We start from the raw sequence: 26488 nt of genomic DNA, 5'->3' as shown, positions 1-26488 counted from the left end.
TAAGCGGATTCCGTTGAGTGTCGGCGGAGTTATTGTTGGTATCTTACATCTCCTACTGAAAACAACCAGTTCCGTCTTTTGTGGGTTAATAGTCAACCCGCAGCCGACAGCCCAGCCAGACACGAGGCCCAGGGCCCTCTGCATCAGCCCACTTAGGCATGACGGTGTTTTCCAGACACCGCAACAGTTAAGTCATCAGCGTAAGCTATCACCTTGTAGCCCTCCCCCTCCAGGCATACCAGTAAATGATTAATTACGAGGTTCCAGAGAAGAGGAAAAGGCACACCTCCTTGCGAGGTGCCCCTGCCAACGGAGCGCTCAATGCATGATCCCCCAAAGCTAGCCCTGATGGTTCTACCTGACAGCATGTTGCCTATCAAAGCAATCAAAGAGCCATGAATCGAGAGCCTCGACAGCGCCTGGGTGATAGCCCGCGACTCGACATTGTTAAATGCGCCCTCAATATCCAGGAAGGCAGCCATCGTATACTCTCTTCAGTCCAGAGATTTTTCAATGTAGTGGAGGAGATATAAGCCTTGGGTTAAGGTTACTTTTTATGTATACGTCCATCAACTTTTCCAATATCTTTAATAGAAAAGACGTTAAACTGATAGGTCTAAGATCCTTTGGGCAGCTGTGAGAACTTCTCCCAGCCTTAGGGATGAAGACCACCCTAGCAACATTCCACGTTTTTGGAATGTAGGTTAAGTCTATACAGCACTCATAGATGATCTTAAGCCAAGGAAGGATGACTTCCACAGCGCATTGTGGTTTCTTGTTGCCTCTTATCCGTGTTAACGGGCACGCCTCCCTAGAGGCGCCATTTATGGCTCCAGTGGGCGTAGAAACCATACTGTCGTGGTCTGCAGGAGTCTCAGGACGTGAAGGGATCCCAGGTGCAAGCAAATCGTTTAGCGAGTCTCAGAACCTTGGCCAATCAGTTCGCCTGCGGCTCCTGAAAGTCAAAGGAGAATTATGCCTAGCAATGAATTCAAATTCTATATAGCGATGGTCCGAAAAGGAATGCTCTTGCGATACTTTCCAGTTCGTAACCGAGTCAAAAATAATTTGTGAGGCAATGGTTATGTCTATAACCTCCTGCCTATTTTTAGTAACGAATGTGTGCTCTGAGCCTCTATTACATAGTGTGAGGTTAGTACTCAAGATAAAATGAAAAGTGGACCTTTAGTGTTGGTATCCGACCTTCCTCAGATCACGTGATGTGCGTTGGCATCGCTCGCAATGATGAGACCAGTGCCAAGAGACCGCGCCTTCGCCACCAGGTCTCTCAGATTGCTAGGTGGAAGCATCCCCTATACTGAGGTCCACCAGGAGATCCTGCCACCGACCTCGAGACTGACTGCAGTCAAATCTTCATTGCTGTAAAGAGGCAACAGAAAAGCATTTAAGTTACTTTTAATTAATATGCATGATCTTACCTTTCCGTCGCTGTTGCTATAAAATAGCTTATAGTTTGCCGTCTCGACCTTCCACCTACCAGCCAGGGTTCCTGGACCAAAACTATGTCTTCTCCGCCCCTTTGTAGGCGGAGAAGGAGCGCCGCAGCAGATATTATGTACCAATAAATATTTTTTTTTTTCGTTGGAAGAACTTTTTCTTTTTAGCTGCCTCTCGAAATTTATTAAATTCGAATTTTCGGCGCACCATATATTTCCGAAACTCAAATTCGGAAATTTCTATAAATGCAGAAAGCTAGTAGTAAATGCCATGCCATCGAAAAATATAATTATTTTTCTTAACTCTTGAATGTGTGCATTATGTTAACAACTCTTTCAATTTTTTTTGTTGCCTCATCCTAAATGTATGCAATTTGTGAAATATTCTGTTATATAAATGGAAGGAGTCTAAATTGTTTTTAAAAGCCATATTTAAAAAAAAAATTCTTCAGAAGAATTTTTTTTTTGAATATGAAGGTTACCAGCCACAAAAGATTAGTAAACGTTTTTTTAAGGTTAAGATAAGAAATTACTAGGCTAACCGAGGATATAAGATTTTTAAAATTTTACTTAAGGAATGAAGTCACCCCGAAGAGCCATCGCATGGAAATGAATCCAGATTTACCCAATGCAGTAAAAGTTGAAGCAATATTTTAACTTTTTAAAGGAGAAAAGTGCTACATTACAAACCATTCATTTGAGTCAACTTAATTCTTTTTTGGTAGTAAATTAATTTATTTTGTAAACCAATGACAAAATGAATTAAAATTGAATATTTCACGAGAAAGTTTCTTCTAAAAAAATTATATATATTATTAACATGAAAAATTTGTTGTACATTAAAGAATTTTATTCCATGAAATTTTTTTTATTAATATTTTATTTTTCTAAATAAAGTTATTAATTAAATTATTACTAAATTTATTTGATATAATTTCTCTTTTTTTCTTGATTAAATTCCTTCGGAATAAATTTTGATCTGATAATGTAATGGTGATTTTTATTTGAATTAATTACAAAAGTTAGTAAATTAATTAAAATTGCAATTAGAAATTATTATATTTGGAAAATATTAAAAATTATTTATTTTATAAAAAAAATACTTCGGAATACAAGAATTGTTCATCGGAAAGTAGATATTTTTTATTCTATAAAATCTGTGTAAATTTTATCTGTAATAAATTTTTAATCTTTGTGTGTTAAATTTTCAATCTAATTCAAAATATTAACAAAAACTTCGAATTCTAAATGGAATTTCTCTTTGAAATTTGATATTTTATTAAATTTCTCACTAAATTAAAAAATAAATTTTTTTGATGTCCTTTAAATTAAAATGAAAACAAAAAAAAAATAGAATTGACACAACTCCGTGATACACGTACAAATTTGATATCCTATGTGCGAGTTAATATGCCATAGCTGACTATGGGAAAGACTATGACTTTAAGTTGCCATATTACCATATTAATTCACGAAAAATTTCAGTACTGTGTTTTCAATATTTTCTAAGATATTGCCAAAGTACTATTGAAGTTCTTTTTTGTATGGCAGCTACCAGAAAGAGCCAAACAATTTCAATGAATTTTATAAAACGCATCGGCCCTACTTGTATATTTACTTGTACGAAATTTCAATACCACATCTTTTACAGTTTTTGAGATATATCCAAATAAATTTTGAAGTTGTATGGCAGCTACCCAAACCAATATCTCGATCACATCAAATTTAAAGACGGTTCTGGCATTTACTGTTATTAATCATTTGTGAAACTTTGGTGAACTTTTAGTTTTTGAGTTCAGACATGCTTAAATCGACTCAGAATTCGACGCTGATCAAAAACATATTTTTGAGTCGATATCTCTGACCATTATTTCTTAGCGTTACAAACGGTAAGATATACCGATCGAACATACGTTCGTACGGGTATAAATATTAAATTTAAACCCTAACAAATATTATAAAATTTAAAGTTTAAAACTAAAGATCTTCGCAATTTGTTTGGCAATAAAAATAGTAAATCTTTTCAATCAACAAACACGACGGAAAATAAAAAAAAAAATTACAAAAATTTTTCAATTCCTCAATAAATTATCCTTTATTTTCTTTTTTACCTTACTTAAACTCCAATATTTTTCTTTATATATGTTTACTCAGAAAGAAAACAAAAAGCAATGATAAAAAAGAAAAGGATACCTTCAATATTGTCAAATTATACATTTCAATGTCATATCCTTTTCTATTTCCATTTAAAATAAAAAAAAAATTGTATATAAGGGAAATTGAAAGCAAGCAAATAAAAAATCCTTAAAATTAGAAGAAAAGACAATAAATTTTTTTTTTTGTACATTTTTTTTTTAACAATAAAATCACCGTTTACACATCACGACTATTTGATATATGGCAATTTCAATTTAAGCCGATTTTTATCAAAAAAAGAAAAACTAAAGAATGCTTTTTTTATAACCAATTTATGCATACATGCACAAACATTCTTTAAGAAAGGAATCATTCTTGACGTGCATATATACCATGTACCAATATTTTTTCCTATATATTTTCCTATATATTTTGTTAAACAGAGAAATATTCTATTTTTATATCTTCTTAATGAATTTCTCATTACTGTTATTTTTTTTATTTATTTGTGTTTGTTATTTCTCTAAATCAAAATCATCTTACATAGAATTCTTTTCGATATTTGCCATGGCACATTTATTATAGAAGAATCTATCATTTTCTTTAATATGGTATCGTATTTGGTATTTATTTATGTAAGCACATATGAGGATGATAAACGAAACATGTATAATATTACGTTTAAAAGGTTACCAAATCTCAAAATTAGAAATAGTTTATAGTTAAAATAATTTGTTAGTACATACACTACTTCTTATATAAATTTTGTATAACTCTCAGGTTTTATTCAAAAGAGAAAGAGAGATTATTGAATGTAGAATAAAGGTAGTGAGCTGAGGAACGTTAATATTGGAATATTGAAGTCAAATCATTCGAGAAATCTGAGGAATAAAGTGCTTTATATGAAATTGTTCAATGATTTGGGAATAAAAATAATTTTTTATTTAATTATTCTCAGGGGAAAAGTAACGCCTCTTATTATTTATTAATTTAGAACTTAATTTCTAAAAGAGAGCTTTCTAATAAATTCAAATTATTACTAGCATAACACTAAAAATAATAAAAATTTTTAAACTAGCAGTGAATTGAGAGAAAAAAGGAGAGAAAAGTTTGTAATAGAACTACAACAACAAATTTCAATTTTTACACTCAATTTTTATTATACTCATATTTCATTGTTGGAAATTGAAAATCTCTCTAATTATTAATACTATGGTCGGTGTTACTCAACTCTTTCAAAAATTTGCTTTATTCAACAATTTGAGTTTTGTTATTTATAATAAATTCTTTAAGAAATCACTGCATTTTAAATGTAAAAGTTAGGGTCAGAAAATACATAATATGTTTTGCAGTTGTTGAACTATATGCGGTAAAGACTATTCACTATGAAAACTTTCTTATAACAAATTTGGAAATTATTTTGGGAAATATTTGGAATTTGTTTAGTAAAGCCAACAAATGACTTGTTTTTTTTTGAAGATAAAGCAATTACACGATTTTATATAAGCAGCACTTAAACAGCTTTGTAATATTTATTTAGTGTTTGAGAGAGAAATGTATCCACGTTTAAGCAAAATTTTCAAATTTAGCTAATTTCGGCATTTTAGCAGATTCAAGTATCTTTGTATCCACACTAAATTTAAATCAAAAATCTATCCAAATAATTGATTAAATTGTATTCAAGTGGGAACGCTGACTGTTGTAGTAACTGTAATAGCTTTACTGTTAAGAAAGTAAAGTTGTCATGGTATAAATAATAGTGTCATACAATTGTGATTTCATATGTATGCATTTTATGGTTGAAGAAGAAATTTTTCATTCTTTCCCAAATTATTTGAGTAAGAGAGTGTCTCGCAAAAAATTCCTTGAAAATCAAATTTTCATCACCATATATTTAAAAATATTTGTATAACAAGATTTAATATTGGAAAATACACACTTAACTTATTTAATTTAATTCCAAAAATATGTGTGTATGTTCATAATATATGTATAAATTTTCAATTTGATCAATTTTACGGAATTTGAATATCAGAAAAAAAGATTTGAATATATTTGAAGAAAATTGTTGAAAAAAAATATTTCTTTTAAAATCTCAGAATTCAGTAACCTTCATTTTTTATAAAACCAAATGATATTAAATTGCAATGGTATATAAAAAGAGAAAAAAAAAAAGGAAATAGTAAAATAAATTATTTAGAAAATAGACGAACAGTGTAAATATATCATATGTGTTTACCATCTATACATACTTACATACATATATACAGGGTATTTTATTTATATGTATAGAATAAAATGTTTATTTATAGGATTTACAGCACTAAGAGGTTAAAATATTTCTAAGAAACAAATAAAAATAGAAAATTCTTATGGATGGAAAAAAAAAAAAGGAAAAATTGTGTTATTGAACTGCTTATCAGAGAGGGCTCTTACATTGTTCTTTGGCAATATAGAGCAACGAAGATTTTGTATAAGAATTGTAATTTTATTTGATTTTTTGTATTTTATTTTCCTTATAACATTTATTTAATTTTAAGAGCAGATTTTATTCTCATTGAATGAATATTGAATTTTATAAGGATGAAAAACTTCACCTGAGATCATTTTAATAGTTTTTCTTATTCAGGATTTTATTTTTTGATGCCTCTGAATTTCTAGTTTGGTTAGAGCACATATAGTATGTTTTGTTCTTCTTTTTAGGATTTTAGCTGCAATTTAAATTGTATTTTTCAATTTCTATTTTAAAGATATTCCTATATAGTATGTAGATTACAAGTAAAAAAATGTATTCTATTGAAAAAAATTTAAGATGTACTTTACAAGCTTATTTAAAGGCTTGTATTAATGTTATTACAGCTGAAACTTTGTGTTACGAATTTTTTTCCAATATTTCGAGAACAGGAGTGTTTAAACGTCTTCGTAGCTGCATATAAGAACATATATAGGGCTATTAGTATAGAATTACTTAAAGATTTTAATACCGATTATTTATAATCGGTTAATAAACAACAATAATTTAAAGGAATCAGGAAAATTAACGGTATTTTCTGTACTTATATTATTCTCATCTATTAACAAGTTGATAATTTTAAAATTTTTTTCTTTCCTTATATTAGAATTTTTTTTTCGAATATGGCAACATTGCCACAGATTTTTAAATAAATTACGATACGTTTAACAATTATTTTTATTAGTTGTTATTAAAAAAATTTTAGTTATTTGCAGAATTTTTTCGTAGCGTGCCCTACAAAATTTAAAACCAATTAAAATGATTTTAATTAAATTTACCAAAATTTATTTAAAATTAATATTGACTTAAGTATGATGAAAAAATAAAAAAATTTTGCTATTTTAAGGATAATATCGTAAATTTTCTATATTAAAAATGCTTTTAGAATTTTAAAATCTAAATTGTTAAATAAAATTTTTTTACTATTTTGTATGAGCATCTTTGTGTGTGTGTGTGTGTGTGTCTATTTACTCGAATTTCATATAAAAATTTTTTTTAATATTTATTTTTTTGATTTGCTTTGTCTTATCCTTTAATACTGTTATACAATTGAATTTGTGGTCGGAATTTATAATATCTTTTTTTTATTTTGTTTTAAATTGTAATGAAGAAAATATTGAATTTAAAAAAATAAATATTATCGTTTTATTTTTTTTTTTTAATATCGTAATTGAATTCAATAAAATTAAACTAATTTTGTGCTTATAGGGGTACGTTTTGTTATGGTACTTGTACATGTATTTAGTGGTGAGGTAAATTTTTTTTTGATATTATACTTTATGGCTAGTTTTTAGCTTCATAACTTATGCGTACAATTATCATAGTTATATTTATCGCAAATTTAATACACGAGAACAAATTGGAATTATCGATCATCTTAATTGCCTAATATGATTTAAAACTATAAACATTTTAATATAGCTCTCACTTCAGTTGTTATATTTAATAATTTTATGAGAAGTTGTGCATTCAAATGCCAAAAATCTTGAAAGTAAAGCCTTGCTATAACCAAAATACCTTGAAATTTGCAATATTGATGACAAGTTGAGGCTGTATGTAAGAAGATATGGTTTTATATATAGGCCAAAACGCAAAGGCATGTATTTTAATTCGGCAAGCAAGATTTCTGTAAACAACAGTTTATTCAATATCATAATTAGAAAAATTTGGAAAAGAGATAGTGAATTCTCGAATTATAATATGAAAATGATTTTAATAATTTTAGTTGTACATTTTTAGGTCTTGTACTTACAACTCAAAAAATACTTAATACTAATAATTAGAATTCTTATTCTCTTTGAGGTATTTTAGTTAGTCTACTTCTTATACCGGAACACGTTTATTAAAAAAAAAATTTCAAATTCTTTTAATTTTATACTTAAAAAGCCTTCAAAAATTTAAAGATTAAATAAACAAATTACTTGGATATTAAAAGAATTTGGTATTTCCTAAAAATATTATCCTTTTTGATTAACATTGTCTTACAATATAAAGGATAATTTCTATTTACATACATATATACATAGTTTAATTATGCTTTTTAAAATAATCTCTTAATTTTGTTATTTCTCTTATATTTTCTTTCTTTTGTTTCATTATTCTCTCTTTTACAATATTGATGAGAGTATGATGATTTAAATTTTAATTTTTATAACACCTACCCTAATTTTGTTGTTATTTAAAATTATTCTGGGTGTTGTTTTAATTGCAAAAACTTTTATTGAAAATTAAGGTATCATAAAATTAATTGTCTATAATATAAAATTTAGTCTGTCCCCTATTTATGAATAAAATTTTTTTTAAGAAAATTTTTTCCTCTAAAATATTAGATTTAATGACTAAATGCGTAGGTTACAAAGTTTAATATTTTAGTTTTTGTTCAGTCCCTTTTCTAATTATCATTAATTAATTTTAAAAGTAAAGGGAATAAATTTTTATTTTAATTATTTCTGTTTTGTTGTGAGATTAAATGTTCAGTAGTTTTTCGGCTTTTGATTTTTAAAATTAAAATATTAAAATTTTTGAATTTAATTCCCAGTCAGCATTATTTTATTGCGATATTTTAAGATTAGAATTCATTTAAATTATAGAGTAACGCCTATAGAAAGTGAAATTTTCAATTTTATTTTACATATAATTATGCTGCTCTCCCCGAACCAGATTTCAAAATTTGTATGTATTAAATCATATTTTATAATACAATTGTAAGGTGCTAAATAAATGCATCGGATCTTCTCATTATTAACAACATTAAAAAAGTAAAATCTCAAATACGTAAACCATTGAAACAAACAAATGTAAATGAGAATATAACCTGTAAATCACTCACTTTCATATTTTCACCATCCCATTCAATTGAGTATTAAATTACTGTACCAACTTTTTAAATAAGGGCGACCATTTTTTAAATCAATTTATTTTATTGTCACTTTTCTATTTTCTTTCATCGTAACTTTTGAAATAATTTTGAACGTCAATGAATAATGAATTCATTATACGAGTACAAGTACTACAAGAGTATCCTAAACTATATGAATAAGCTTACATATGAAATTATGCACATTTATACGTTAACTATGGTATCATAGAAATGCAACCAGTAATTTATTATATTCACGCTTATGTTCGGCTGTCAACAATGTACTTTTCAATTTATTGGACCATAGAGGATTTTATATATATATGCATGTATGTATTTTCATTTATAGGTACCTATAATTACATTTTTAGATTTTAGATTTTCTATATATTAAGCATTTGATTTTATTTTTGTTTGTATACCTTATAAAATCCTGTCATAATTTATAAACCGTATACAATCATACGAAAAAAAAAAAGAATTGAATTGAATTTATCTGTAGGTGTGTAACTGTGTATAGTAGTGTATGAAGAGTGTGTATATAAAGCTGTTAAGGGTTTGTTTCTCTTTCAACTATGCTGTCGTTTTTGTTTATATCCTTTTTAGCCTTTAGTGCTATCGAATTTCATTACATTGCCTGTAGTGCTTTTTAAAATAAGAAGGAAGAATTTTGTTTTTTTTTTTTTTATTGTTTTTATGGTACAGGCTTTTTTGCCTTTCATAGTCGTATTTGTTGTTCTCATTTTTACTGTGAAGATTTTTAAAGTGATTCTCAAAGAGAACATTTGTTTTTTTCTATTTTGTTTTCTTTGTAATTTTCATTTCTTCGTTTCTTTTTTTTTTTATTGTGTTCTTGGTTTGGTTTTTGTTCAGAAAGAAAACTTGTTTGGCCACAAAACGATAATTTTCAAAAAAATGAGAAAGGATGAATAATAAAAAAAAATTACACAAAAAAAAATCTGAAAGAAAAGTTTTCCTTGTTTTTTTTTTTTTGCTTTTCTTATTTTTTAAGGTTTTTATTTTTCACCCTTTCATATGGCTGAATTTTCTAACTATCTGGGATTTTTGTCATAAAATAAAAATATTTTACAGAGAATTGAAGGATGTGAGAATATAAAAAATATTTAAAATGAGAGAAAATTTTTTGAAAAAGGACATGAAGGGATATTAAAAATTTATTGAATCCTTTTTAATTTGAAATTCAATTGATTAATTATTAGAAAATTGGAATGCACGTGCGAATGCAAAATATGAATAAAATAAGATTTTTAATTTTCTAAAATTTCATCAATTTTAATTATCGAAATTGTCCTTTTTACTAATTAAAAATATGAAGTTTTCTATTATGGTTTCCTCCTTCCTAGTATTTTTTTAAAATTTAAATTTTGGAAATTATATTGATCCGAGAATATTCCGCGAAAAAAAAAAAATAATAAATATGAAAAAAGTTTTTATTAGAATTCGAAAAATCGAGACAATATTGAAGAAAAGAGGGAAAGAGATGAATAGTGGAATAGGGGGATAGAGAGAGTGAGTGGAGAGAGAGTAGAAAATTATATGATAATACTGGAAATCGAAAAATTATTGTGAATGTTCAAATAATTTACGAAAATTTACACTTCATTTTACTCTTACTCAACTTACAGGCTGTAAGCTATAAAGATAAAATATGCAGTACAAAGGGTTTTTTGAAATGAAGTGTAAAGCATTCAGTACTTTGAACATATTGACGATCGGCGGATTGATTTTACAATTCGCGGATTACGGTTACTAAATTTGTTCAACCGGGGTAATAATGCACCGCGGTTTCTTATAAGGATTTAGGGTCATCCTCCTTTTTGAGTGCGTAATATGTCCCTACGGTCAACGTTCAAGATCCATCGTTTTGTAAAATCTGGAAAATTGCATCTTCGCCCTCCTTAGAGCAAAATCCTCTCGTATTTCGCTTTTGCGATTGATAGCAACATAAGCTCCAGAAGGTGGAATAAGAATTTACCCTCAGAGTTTGATATAGCCTACTGAGTTGCCTCCTTAATTTACAGTAACTCAACAAGATCTCGTTGAAAATTCACTTGGTTCTTGCTCATCCCGATAATCTTTTTAAATCGCTTCTGGTCATAATCTCGGAAGACTTCTCCAATGCTCCGACCGCCTTCGCTCTAATTCCTTTTTTTGTTTCCAACGAACAGTATGTTATCCGATTTCGTAAAAGGGCTTCGACCCAACAAAAGGTCAGCTGTCTGAATTTGCCTGATTAACAGATTTTTCCCAAATCAATTTATTTTAACAGCGATTTTGTACTGCTTTGCTTCCAAAAAATTTTAAAGCATAAGAGAAATGATTAAAATTTTCTTAAATTTATGATAGTTATTAAAAATTACTTAACTTTAATATTTTCAATTCACTTAATGATGATATTTTATTTTTATAGATATTGAAAATCGCTGAGCATTTTCACATGAAAATTAATCATAATCAAAAAAGACAAACAGGAAGAAAAATGAAAAGATTATGTTTATGTTTACGAAATCAATCAATTTGCTATCATAGTATGTCATCCTTGTTTAATTTTAATTGTATATTATTCGACATATCTAATACTCTATATAATGAATTTGTAAGGATATTGATTTGATGAAAATTAATTTTTATAATATAGATACTTGAAAGCTTAGTCATTCCTCCCTTGTTATTTAATGTATAGGTTCTCTCTACATAAATTTCACAATTCACCATTTTTATATTACTTCCTTCCATTTTCAAAATTTCTATTTTAATTGTTAAATTTTTATTAATAATTAATCGCGCTAATCGACGGGAGTTTAAACCTACCTAAAAGAGATGGACGAACCTGTCGACCTGTCGAGTTTGCGAGGTGAGCTTTTATAATACTCTAAAGCGTGTTTTTTATACAACGCCCGGACGTCTGTATAATGTTTTTTATGCAATAAAAAAAATACATTTAATTTTTATACATAAATTAAGTTTTTAACAAAAATAATTTTTTTTGTTAAATCTAATTGACTGTTGAATAAATTTGTCCTAATTGAGTGGGAATCCACCATAAAAACCAAAGAACTATTCTATTATTTTAATCGCTCACTCACAGTCTGTTATGATCGCCGACATAATGCTCGAAGGAAACTGCTTAAACGGTGTGCAAGCAGCTATGATTTGGTTATAGTTAACAGTGTCTCCCAAAAAATTGCAATTTCCAAGGGAAACCTTGGAGCATCGGCTGTATCAGTTTCTGTATTAACAGGCTGTATCATGTTCTTGTTACTCCGTAGGAGAAAATTCTCATACTTTAACGAATACCGTTTTAACACACTGATAAACGTTTCGGGTCGTGGAATAGGCAAATTCTTTGTTGAAAGTGCGATAACGTTTTGGATCCAACTGTCATATATGCGAGGTTTTTCCGTTATGCTACCTATCTATGAAAATATATCTTGTTGTTCCCAAATTTCACTCAGAAATCCTTCCATGAATTTGGTCAATTTAGGAAATTTTCATTTCAGAATAATTTCTTTAGTATTAAAATTTAAATAAAATGGCTTATTCCATCTGATGGAATTTTCATTTATTTTTTATTACAAAAATTCTTTATTTTATTTATTAATTTTTTTATTGTTTTTTTTTTTTTCAAAAAAATTTCCACATTCATATAAATCTTTTTTTTTTTGCCCTTCTAATTTATTACAGGTTTCTGATACACCAGTTACAATGAAAGTTGATCCAAAAGGTTTCTTTTTAGTATGGACAGATCAAAATAATGAAATGGATTTATTAGATATTGCAACAATTCGTGATGTTCGTACAGGATCCCATGCTAGGAAACCAAGAGTAAGTAACAAAATTATAAATTATTGTATATGCAACACAGAATAAAAATTGTTGCTGTTTTTTTTTTTTATATTTTTTGACAAAATTTATAAAATTTTATTATTTTTGGAATTTATTGCCTATACACATATAAAATTAATATTTTTAATGTCATATGAATTGTTTATATTTGCGTAAAGAAAAATATCCTGAGAATTATTTACTTTGATAAAACAATGGGTATTGTACAGTGTTACATACAAATATACTTTTCGTTATAGTTTACAGGCCGGATGTTAAGTTTAATGTATACTGATGTTGATATTCATATATACACACACGCATATAAATAAATGGATATATTGCAAGTTATTTTTATGTAATTTCTCTCTCTCTCTCTCTCGCTTGCTCTTCTGGTTTTAATAATAAGACTGAAATAAAAATTAAAACAACAATAAAAAATCAGAGAGCAACAAACGCCTCAGAGCGTCATATCAATCATACAAATGAATGATTTTGACATTTAATTTTTTTTTTTTATTTATATTTGTTTTTGTTTGATAAATTTTTTTTGTAAAATCTTTTTATAGGGGTAGGTACAATATTTTTAAGATAATTCTTTGAATGCTTTTAGCATTTTATCATAGAAATATTTATGAATATGTTCCCCAAGAAACAGAAGAGAAAAAGCCTTAATATAAAGTAATTTACGACATCTGTTGGTGATTATGTGTACATCAATAAATTGTAATTATTTTTGTAATTTTTAAATATCGTTACTTGTACACACTATAAGACTAAACAAAATGCGAGCCTGCCTGCTCGCGGCTGAATGCAACCGTCACTGGCGGGACACGAAAGGGTGCCGTCATGCGAAAGTGTTTCTTTCGGCGTACTCCAGCGGATTTACCGCAGAGTTGCTGGAGATGAGCAGGAGCCGAGTTCGCACTATTGCGAATTTCTTCACGTGGCACTGCCCAGTGAAGTACCCCCAGCATACGCTGGGGAAGTCGGGCTCCCCCTTGTGCAAATTTTGTGGGGGTGGCGATGAGACCGCCGTGCACATTCACTGCGACTGTCCGGTACTGGCTGTTCGGCTGGCTGTTTTCACTTTCAATGTCATGAATAAAACGGAAAATATTCGCCCCCGCCACCCCGGTTCTCGGATACTGCTGGAATTCCAGTATAAACCGGTGAAAGACCATTTAACAGGCCAATTTTTTGAAATAACTTTACTCCAACTGCAATTCCAATGAGTCGATTTTTACTATTCTTAGGTCCCGCAGCGCCATTGTAGTGTAACAGCATTATATACGAATTCAACGCTTCCATATATCTTCAAACAAAAGCTTACTAATCGTAATACGGTAACAGTTTCCATTTTCTTATTTATTTTTGGAAATACCATAATGCATCCGATGTGTAAAATGTGGTCAATAATAAAATTTTAAGACAACTGAAATTCAATCTCTCAAATTAAAATTCTTAAACTTCTACAAACTTACATACAAATGCTTTCAAGGCAAAATTAAAGATACATAATTTATATGAACATATTACGGTAAAAATTTGTATGTTATATTCAACAATTTATATCGCCATCTATATTTTATTAATATTACTTAAGGCATAGCATAAGGTTGGAGGCTTTTTTTAATAATTAAATTATTAATGAAAATATTATATTTATATTTCAATTTTCAAAATGATTTTTTTCTTGTATAATGTTTTTGTTATGTGCATTTTGAGCAATATCATAAAATTCTAAGAATATAATTTATATTTTTAATTAAAAAATTCATTTGTTCGGTAATTTTTTACAATTCTTTTAAGTTTTGATTTTTATTAAAACATTGATAATAAGTTCAAAATAATTTTTATTACCTTGAGATTTTAAAAAATTAAAAATTTAAGATTGTAGAAGAATAATGTGATGACGCTGCCCCCATTAGAATTGAGTGAAATGAATCTTATCAGTATTTGGTACTCATATTTGGTATTATTTCTTAAATAAGATGGCCCATACACTGTTTATCGTCTAACCAGGTGTTAGTATACTTCGTAAATGCATTATGGGAAAGCAAAGACTTTGTCGAGCAATCTATGCGGATATCCGAGTTTAATACAGGGAAAAAGAGGAATTTTATGAGAGTTTGAGTTTTAGCGAGAAGAATCGAAGGAAGGAGCTTATTTTATTTAAATAATTTTAATACGCTGAAATTTAAAATATTATTATGTTTGAACATATCATTGAAAAATTAATTAAAATTAATTAAATATTTGATTTAAATTTTAAATAAATATTGCATTTAATTTTTGATTTTTCATAAAAATTTTTTTGATTAATTACAAACGAGGCTAGGCTACCATTTTTATTAAAGTGATTTAATTTCAAATCTTTTTTTCTTTTATTTGCCTTTAATAAATTTTTATAATGCTCATATTTTTTTTTTTAATTGTTGAGCAGATTATAATTTCATATTTTTATTTTATTTAATAAATTTAATTCAAATAGCCAAGGCTAGATTATATAAAATTTTATAAAATGAAATCAAAGTACATAATATTTGCATTTTAAAACCTTACAATCATATTTTACTTAAATATTAATAAATTATATTATTTTTGCATAAATTTAGGATAAAATTCGTATTTCGATATTAATAATTTTATTATTAAGATAATCTGCATTCAGGATTATTTTAAATTGCTTGTTTTTTTTTATATATTTTAACACAAACATTTTAATATTTTAAAAAAAGGACAGCTATAATGTAATTAAACACTTGAAATTATAGCTATTAAATAAAAAAAAAATTTAATCATTATGGTTAACCACAATAATAAATATGTCAATATTGCATAAATTAAGGGGTAATGTAGTTTGTTGCATTTTATTATTTAAAAATTTAATAAAAAATAATTTGATTTTTAATTGAGAATAAGACTAGCTAGGTAAAGTTAGTTTGGAATATTTATTTGTATGTGAATTTATTTATACATACAAATAATAATGTTATACTTAAGTGTATAACACTAACGATAAAATGGGCAATTTTTTCATTCAATAACACTAAAAAAAATTACATTACTATATCTGCCATAGCTTTGCATATTCCTAGTGATATAAACTGTTAAAAATCGGGATAGTTGCGAAAAAATAACATTTTCCGCCTGATTTTATTGCACTGAAGTTCTAACATTGGTTGCTATTTTCTTTTATATTAGCTGTTAAAAAATACAAGTTGTGTTCGTAACTAAGAGCCATTACTGCCGATGTAGCATAAAAATTTATTGTTTATGCAATCATTTACTTCAGTCACGAGAAAACTGAAACATTCTCTTTCCAGATTTTATATATAGAAAAGTCAGCATATATCTTAGCTATCGCGGCAATGGTTTACGTTATTGCTACACGAACATTACAGTGACAATAGTAAACCAATATATTCTGTTGCAGAAACTGTCATAGCATTTAACTAAATTTTCAACGTTACCACAGTATTGTCAGAAATATTTTGTGTGTCATGCCCATATGAGGAATCTCACAAGGTCAATTAAAAATGTAGTCATAAAATTTAGCTACATTTTACATGTCAACATATCAGCTGTGTATACGAGTATATAACTATAGAATAAATATTTACTTAAAATCTGGAGGCAGAAATATTTCTAATTTTGTAATTTTTTCTTAGCAACCAAATAGTGGCCAGTTCGACACTCGTCTTCTTTTAATCTTCTATAGAAAGTGCTCTTTTCCAGTCTTCAAAAGACTTGAGTTTTCAAATACATTTTATAATCCTTAGCTTAAAACAATTGATATTAAAGATAATGAAAAATTTTTTGAAAGAAATTTTGAAAATTTTAAATCTTAAGCTACTTTTCATTTGTTATTGAGTTAAGCAGATTTCTCGATTGTAGCAATTTAGGTAATAGAAAAAGAAAATTTTGCATATTTTTAAAAATTTTATTTAATAAAATTTTTTTGTAGATTAAATTTTAAAAAATTTTCCGAAACTATACAAAATATTTTTGATATTAAAATTTTCCATGAGAACTAAAACAAATTTTCTTTGATAGTTATTGTATTTTGTTTTATTTAAAAAATCTAGAAAGAGTGAGAGGGAGAGAGAAAAAAAAAAATTAAATTAAGATTTATTCATTTGCTACATAAAGTCCATTTGAAAAAAAATATAAAAAAGTTTTTGTTTTCAAAAATAAATACAAAGAAACAAAAATGGAAAAAATTAAAATCCAATTGTACATAAGGCCTACACACAAGTACTTGTTATACCATATACGGATTTAATCATCGTACATATTGAATCTTTGCAACAAAACAGTATCAACTAAAAAGGCCATTTCCTTATGGGTTGAAAATTACCCATTTTTTCCCACAGCTCATATTAATTGATTTTAATCATTTGTTATTTGGAAGCAGTTTCTCTCATAGCTTCTTTCAAATTAATTATTTTTGAGTTGATGCACTTATTTTTCGACATGGTACAATAAGTAGGCTCAATATTCGAATATAGAAGCTCAAAATGAATCATTCGACAGGTATGGACTGACATTTTATTTTTATTATATTATTTTTTATCATCTGAGATCATTGTTTAGTTTCTGTCAAAGAACTAAATCGAATCCATTAAATTTCTATAATAAACGTAAACGGTAACACTTTTTTAATATTATTATAGGTATTCTATTGCAATTTTTTATAATATAGTTTTAGATTTTTATACTTTATATTTTGAGAGACTAAATTATTTGATTGTATTATAAATAATCCCTAAATGCTTTGGTAAATGAATTCATTCATGGAATAGCATTAAACTTATATGTATATTAATAAATATACGATTATTTTTAAACTAGATAATTGGTGTATTGTTTTTTGAAAGGAATTTGTTTGAAAACTAACCATAAAAACAAAAAAAAAAAATTTTTATGAACTTATTGGAATTTAAAAAATTTTATTTAACAACAAGTTTAAAAATAAAAATAAACAAGTTAAAATTGTAAATGTGGTTGGCAAAAGAGCACATTTTCTATTCTTTTCCTGCACTTTTTAAGAAGTGGTTAACTTAAAAATTGATTTACAATTCTCAAGAATTTTTCTCATTTGCAATAAATTATGATCTTAAACAGAGAGTACAACTCCGGCTGGTCACCCGACGACGCTCACGAATTACTCAACAAGAAAGATCAATGGCAACTCTCTAATCAAATATTCGGCAATTCACACAACTTTCACCCCTTCCATGAGATAATAAGAATCTTCTAGAACAAACTACTTCAACTCACAATAAAACTGGTTCATGAGCCCGTATAATATTAAGGTATAACAGTAATTTATCGTACGTAGTTGAACCTCATATTAATAAATATGGGCTTTTAAAAATATTTCTTATAAATTCTAGTGAAAATTGATATTTAGAATTGAAACTTCTAAATATATTCAGTGACATCAGCCATATTGTATGAATCGAATGTGCAAGATAAAAAATATTTTCTAAACGAATACCTCACCACACATACACACCATACGCTGACCATTCCAAATTTTTATCATAATTGTTCTAATGAAAATATACTTAAAAATTTTTTTTTTTAAATTGCAGTTTTTACCAATTATTATTAAAAGTACAAGTTACAGTTGTTACAGTTGCTGCTTCTTTTTTTCTCTGTGCGAAAAAAAATAAATTTATCACCAAAATCACAATCTGTAATAATCTACAATATGTGTGTATGTATAACAATAGTTTTAATATTTTTAGAATTTTTATATTTTTAAATCTCCGCAATATACATACATATACAATAAAATACTCACATTATATATACTCGTACTCTGCCGCATATTGAATTCATTACCCATGTAATTCGTACTCGTATATTCTTTGTACAGAATTTGAGTATGCAATTTTTGTTGTAAAATAGCTTTAAGCAATTTATATAATGCATTATATGTGTATAACAATATACATATATTAATAAATTGGTCAGAAATATGTGCATATGACGTATGCTATTACAAAATATATATATTGATGTAAAAGAGTATATATGAGTGTATATATAACGTATTTGAATCCCTATTATTCTTACAATATAGATAATTAGTACATCTATTTATGAATACTATTATTTCGTATAACAATAAAAAAAAAATTATTCTAAATTTTAATAACAACAAGAATATTCATGTAAGGATATTAAATATACTCGTTTACTATGTTTTGATAAATTTAGATTATTAGAAAAGAAAATTTAATACAATATTATTATTGTATAAAAGTTTATGTATGTGTATAACAGTTTTGTATATACAATAAATTGGAGGAAAGAATATGTTTGAGTCCATACAAAGATTAAATTTTTTGTTTTTTTGATTTTAAATTTTTATAGTGCTTTAGATTTTGTTTTCTCCCTATTGGATTAAAGAAAATTTCCCAGAAATATTATTTAAAATTAAAACAAAAAGCAAGAAGAAGAAACACAAAAATTTCCTCCTTATTTCTAAAAACTATTAAATTTCTGTTTTAATAGTAAATTTGTTTTCTTTTAAATATACACCCAATATACATTTGTATATACTCATATTTTTAAATATATAGTTATAAACAGGGTGATTTTTCGTTTAGAACTAAAATTGTATCATCTTTTAAAGCATTCAAGATAAATAAAAATAAAACTAGGTTTCAAATTTCAACGGTACGTGAGATATGAGGACTTGATGAAATATGGTGAAAATATTTTCGCTATATGAAAGATAGATCCTGAAAATAAACAAATTTTAAAATGATTATTAAAGACATGAAGTTAAAATTATAGTCTGCTTTCTATCTTTCACTCATTAGAGTTTTTAGAGCCTTGGATTAATATCAAAAATTTTGTCAAATTTCCACGGAATTTGTATATTTTGTAATAACATAGTAAGCTTTGAATTCGTAATCAATTGCCTATAACGGTATAGAAAACGGAATATGGTCATCTATATGTGGTTAGAACAAAAAGACCCTGTAAATAAATATATTATATAGATTATTATAGTACTAAATTTTAAAATTCAAGTACTTACAACTTGTACTTGGAAAATTTTAATGTTCAAGAAATTGTCGTATTCTGTTGTTATATAAATATATATATATATATATATATACTATAATATTATATATAGCTGAGAGTATTATGAGCTAGAAAATACGCTGAATGACTTTTATTAGTAAGAAGTTTAACATTAAAAAAAAATTTCCAAAATTTTTTTTTTTTTAAAAATTCTAAACTTTTTTTTTGTGTTTTGTGATAAAACTTTTTAAAAGTAAAGAAAAAATCTCCAGACCTTAATAATTTCCTTGTTTTAAGTAACTTGTAAAAACTACTTTTATCCATAGATATAACAGTACTTTTAAGTTCTTTTTTTTTTTTTTCAAAATTATGTGAAAATAGAAAGGTAAGGGGATAAAAAAATATTCCTTACAAAAATATTTTAAATTTAAGAATTAAAATTTGCGTTATGGCAATCTTTCTCTATACTCTAGTAATTTTTATTATTAATAAAATAATTTTGTTTAAATTAAAAATTTTTAAAGTAAAAGCAATTCTCTTGTAATTAAAAAACTATTTAGTTTATAAGCAATAATTTGATATTGAGAGAATTGGGAATTAACAATGAAATTTAATTAAATTTTAAAGCCCAGATGTAATTATAAATCTCGAAAACTATAAAAATTAACATAATTATTGTCAAAAGACTAAAATTTAAATGTCTATATAAAATTTATAGTATTTTGTAATCAAAGGAAAAAATATTTGAATAATTTTTTATGCAAATTAAATTTTAATTTTATTTTTTTTTTTTGTTTAAGAAATATTTATTTAATAATTGTGTTAAATTTATTTTGTAAAATGTTTAATTATTACAAGAAATTGAATTATATTGCTAGTTTGGTCTAGAAAAAATTTGGGTACAATTCTTCAGTTTAATTTTTCAATTTTAATAGCTATATTAAGAGAATAATCCAGAGAATTTTGCAATAAATAAATAAAAATCATAATTTTTAGGCTTTAACTACAATTTCTTTCATTTAATTTCGATGCCTGACTCAAAAATCAGGCAATATAGCCAATTTAAGTAAAAAAAGTGAAATGAGATTTTGATCCAGATTCGTATTATGAATATTTAATTTATTAAAACTTAATTAAAAATTGCATATATTTAGGGGCATTAATAATAATCCTTGTAAATCAGACAATTTTTTTAAGTGTTTTTCATCTTAGTCTACATTTTTTCAAATTTACATAGTAAATTTTTAAAAAATATTAAAAAATTCTTGAGTGAAAATCAAAAATATTATATGAGAACCATGCTTAAATCGTAACAGCATATTTACACCTAGGGCGCATTAAAGATTTAATTTTTCAAATTCATATAAGAAGACCAAAATGACAACTACAATATAACAAAAATAATATTATGAGAAAAAAATTTTTTGTGGTAAACGTACGTGTGTTTATTTTATATCCAACCTGACATATTTTAAACAAATAATTTCTCACGGATAAGATCAGTAAAATAAACAATAGCAACAACAAAAAAAAAATATAAGAAATATTATTATTTTTATTTTGATGAAGGGACACAAATAATAAATCAAGGATAAATAAAAATAAAAAAAAACAAAACCTAAGAGTTATACAACGATAGGGCATGAATAGGGCAAATAGAAATAAATAGAAATAATAACAACGACTATAGATTCCTAATAATATAACCATTTATTCTACAGGAAGTTTAAAACTAACACCGTGCAAATATTTGAAAACAAAATAACAAAAAGAATAGAAAACAAAATGAAATAGAAAAATAAAATTTTTTCAAATGCATTTGAAAATTATTTCCAATGATTTTATAGGGTATCAAAGTTTTAGGAGCAAGAAAATCTTAAATTTTTTCTTCCTTGGCAAGAAACTGGTTTAGCACATTCCTTCTCGAACAATTCTTCATTATGGGACCATGCATTAATCGTGAATAATTTAGGGGAGAATTAAAGAGGAACCAATTTTAGTGCCGGAGAGTCTTCCTATGCTCCGACAGACCAACGAAATCATGACCAGAAATTCATTCACTATGACGAAATTGCGATCTGTCAAGCCTTGCAAGTTAATCATTCGCAATATTTTATAATTGTAAATTTTGTTTTTGTAAATATTTTCTATTGTAAATGCCCCCTAATATATGCAATTTTTTATAACAAACTACCTTCGGTTTTAAGAACCTTCTTCTTTTAAAAATTTTCTTTTAATAAAATTTGATTCGGTAAATGATAATATTCGAACTTCTTAAAATAACGTAAAAATTAAAAAAAAAAAAAAATTGTGACATCCTATAAGTATGCTTTCAAAATTCCTTTATACCTATTTCATTATTAGTTAGCGATATTGAATTTACGATATTCGACCATTATAAACGTAAATGTAATTATATAAAACAGATTAGAACATCAAAATTTCTGCAAGAAAAAAAAAATTATATAGGCAAGAAATAAAATTGCAAGGTACAAAAATGTGGAATTCATTCGTGTGTATCGCTTATCTTATCGCTACCATAATATTGTATACATATGTATGTATATTTATATACATATAGATATACATGTAATTATATGCTATTATTTGTTTGTTTATTTGTCTTTTTGGTTTTCTCTTGTTTGTGTTGTTTTTTTTTTTGACATACTTAAACACTTAAGAAGTTTTACCTGACCGATTTGTTCATTCGTGCGCTTGCATTATTAAACTATGCTCATATAGAATGTTCATTCAATTTTCGTCGAATGTACATAATGTAGTTGTTTTTTTGTTTTTTTTTTTGTGCTTCTATTTCGCTAAAAATAAAGTAGAGAATGTGTACATAGTTACCTATTTTCACGTACACATTATATTTGAGTTTATAAATAAGTTAAAACTATAGTGCAAGTGTTAGTGCATTGCATGCCTATATATACGATTTGAAAGTGAGTGGATAATAGAGAGACGGAAAGGAGGATTTAGAATAAATAAATCGAGGAAATTATAAATGCAGGTAGTTGTGCTGAAAATAAATTATTTTATTGTTAAAAATTTTATTACTTTTCTATAGAGTATAGGGCATTAGCTATAGAAAAGATGTTTTTAATATTGATCTACTAATTAATTTGAAATAATTGTTGAATATTTTTATGCTTCTTATGTTAATACAATATAATGACTTTGCGAAATATTGGCAAGGACGATATTGCAATAGTATTTAATATCGGGCAGTAAAAGAAAATTAATATGGTGTGCAATTTTTTCATACTTATTTCAATATTACAAGGACGTATCCAGGCCCGGTTCTGATTCGTTCCGCAAAAAAAACGAATGTTTTTTGACGCTTATTTTAATAATGCTTATTTTGCATATATGATAGATTCGGGCCAAGACTCAAATTATAATTTATATTTTCAAAAGAACCTGAATATAGAAATATAAAATTGGAAATTTATTTTCAATCCTGTCAAATTTATTAGACAATTTATGTTATATACGCTTAAGTGCCCTGGCAAACTTATTTCAAGAAAGTGAGCTTCTTGACTTTCTAAACACAAATTAACAATAACAACACTTGTTACACAACTGTTATAACATAACATAACAACACAACTGTTTAATCTTTATTATTAATTTCTTATGAGGTTAAGAATGAAGATAAAATAATTTCACGATGTTATTCTTAATTTGTATATTAGTGTACAATAGATATAAATCTTATTCATGTGTTCTTGTGATTTTATACTCGTATATTTCTAATAGACGATTGTATGTAGAAAACGCATGCAAACAGCACTTAGTTATCATATATGGGGAACAATTTTCCAGTAAAATCTGTATACCTCTGTAGCTCAGTTGACAGGGTAAGTTTTGCATGCCTCTGTAACTCAGTTGGTAGAGTGTCCGCCTAGAAAGCGGTAAGACACTGATTCGAGTCCAATATTGGAAGAAAAAAATGTTTTAATTTTTTGTCTCGACTCGTTCCTTGGGTTACGTCATTCATCTGTTCTACAGTTCTGTAAAGGAATTTCTATTATTTATTCTGACTTTCTAACTTAAATGACATTGAGAAACAACCCTAAAGTTAATTGAATTAATTTTGTAAAATTGAACATTAAATATTTTGAAAATTTTCTTTTATTTTAGTTTTTGTTATACAAAATATAATATTATTTTAATAATTGTAAAATAGAATAATAAATAGAATAATAATAATGATAATAAAAAAAAATTGCATTATTACTTATACAAATATCTAGTTTAATATTTCATCTTAAGGAATAATTAGTTTTTCAATTAAAAAAAAATATCAATTTACTTATATAGTAAGGAAAAATTTGTGGAACTCATAAAAACTTTTAATTTATTTTCAATTAATTCTATACAAGTATGTAAGAAGAATATTATAGGAAATTGAATATTATTCTCTTAATAAAAATTTATGATTATTATTTCAAAAATCTAAAATAATGAAACAATTTGTCACATAAAATATACATATTTAGTATATAAAATTGAACTATATATTAGATTTTATGAAAATTGCATATATTTATGTATGTGTACATGTACTTGAAATAAATTTCATGTTGAATATTAAAAGAGTCTAACCACATTATTCAATAAGAAATTTTCAATTAAAATCTTTCAAATTTTTATAATAGTTATGATGAAAATTGAAAATATTTTTTTTTTTTTAAGGAAAAATATACTCAATGCATCTTTTAATATAGCATACATACATATACATATATATGATTGTATGCCAAAATTAAACTATTTATTCTTTATGAAGTTAAAAGAAAGTTCAAGACACATTTAACACGTTTTACTGGTAAAACTCTGAGGAATAGATGAAAATGTTATATTGGTTAACTTTAAGCCCTCATTGTAGTGTATTGAAAAAAAAAAATAACAAAAATTTTTGAAAAATTTCGACCTTTTTAAAAGAGATTAAAAAAAAACCAACGAAAATTCTGACTTTGATAAGCTTTATCTTGAAAACTGAGGCTCTAATCAAATTGATTGTAATACTGAAAGTATAGAGCATTTAACGTCTATAATACAAGCTCCCAGTTGTTATTCTATATTACATGGTTCCGGAGTTATAAGCATTTATTTATATGCAGCAAAATTTGGTATTTTTTTTTTTCAACAGACTGTAACTGTAGAACGGGTATATCTGTACTTCTCCCCCACCCATACAAATTTTTGATGGGAGTTGATCAAAGAATCATCACTGAAATTATTTGCCACATTATTGGGACAGTCTGTATATGGGGAATTTGTAAAACAGAAATTGCTGGATTACCAGAAAAATTTCTTGGTCATAATATAGTGAAGAGCTTGCTTGCACTTCATGGTATCGGTAAAATTTACCTTGAATTTCTTAGTATTTTCCATTATTTCTTTACATTTCCGTAACATCAATTAAATTTTAACATAAGTTTCTGTTATAGGGTAATATTCAATTTAGCTTTTATATGAACATAGCTAAAAGCGTTTCGAACATACAAAATGAGATTTCTTCCCCTATAATATGATAAAGATATGAAAATTTCTAACACTAATCATATTAACCTATTTGATGCCATTGTTCACATTTGAGCACGTTTTCAGTGCTTTTGAAAATGCCTATGGCTTTTAATAAGTGATTTTAAGAAAAAAAGCTGAGCATGAGGTGTAAATGGGCTAATATTCGCGTCAAAATATTGGAATTCACAATAATTGAGAAAATAAACTTTAAGAATTTTTATCAAAAAATAAAGCTGAAAATATTTTGAAAATAATGGAGAATAATTAAATTTTTCGAAATTAATACGTGATTATTTCCCCGTTTGTCGTTCGAATCTTAAAAATTACCCAAATAAATGATAAGAGAGCAAATAAATCGCGTGTATAAAATTAATTTTTAAGTATTTTGTTTCGTATAGAATTTTTTTTTTTGCGTTTGCGTTTGTATTGTCTACCCTTTTTGATTGATTTTCCATCAAACTTATTTTTTAAATCTGTTATCTTAATTATTTAATTTTATCAATTTTTTCACTTTGTTTTTCCGACCGCATTGTATACGATAAGAGAGGTTATGTAATGTTTCGAATGTTAAGATTTCGGTAGGAACGCACTCTCTTTCATAGTAGGAAAGCGTCAATAAACTACTTAGACAATATCGGTCTGTGGGTCTGGTTTTATGCCTGTCTGTCTGTCGTTCTGTCTGTGTCTGCAAAAATAACCACCCAATTTAATTGAAATTTAATATTTAAATTCGGTGTACTAAAATAATGAACATATAAATTTTTTTGGAACGATCAAGGCTCGGGAACCGAACCAGGGGCCGATTTTAAATCTTTTTACTACATCTAAGGAACTAATTGATAGAATTGCGTGATATTAAATATTTGAGTTTTAGTTGTTACCGAAACTAATTGGCGAACTTTTCAGGGTATTCAGATGGTACAAAGCGAAAGCCCACTAAGAGCTACATCTAGATTTTTCGAGAAATGTTAAATTTGAAAGAAGTGTTTAAAACACATTTCCGTAATCTTCAGTAACACTTTCTAGTTTAGCCAATGTACAATGCAGTCGGTTATATGCTGACCACGTCACATTTTTTTTTTTTTGTAATAT

General features: G+C 26.6%; 1 protein-coding gene across 3 annotated transcripts in view; it reads left to right on the top strand.

Moving 5' to 3' along the window:
- LOC129608336 (1-phosphatidylinositol 4,5-bisphosphate phosphodiesterase classes I and II) overlaps positions 1–26488 on the top strand; it is a 285565-nt gene that overhangs the window by 143047 nt on the left and 116030 nt on the right. For all 3 annotated transcript variants that reach the window (XM_055519797.1, XM_055519798.1, XM_055519796.1), the window contains one exon: positions 12671–12811. In XM_055519797.1, the coding sequence (XP_055375772.1) occupies positions 12671–12811 (141 nt within the window). The remainder of the gene's footprint in view (positions 1–12670; positions 12812–26488) is intronic.

Source organism: Condylostylus longicornis, unplaced genomic scaffold (genome assembly GCF_029603195.1).
Source record: "Condylostylus longicornis isolate FDR11 unplaced genomic scaffold, ASM2960319v2 ptg000031l, whole genome shotgun sequence".
Taxonomy (NCBI): Eukaryota; Metazoa; Arthropoda; class Insecta; order Diptera; family Dolichopodidae; genus Condylostylus; species Condylostylus longicornis.
Note: the sequence above shows the minus strand (reverse complement) of the source record. Positions and strands in the feature narration are given on the sequence as shown.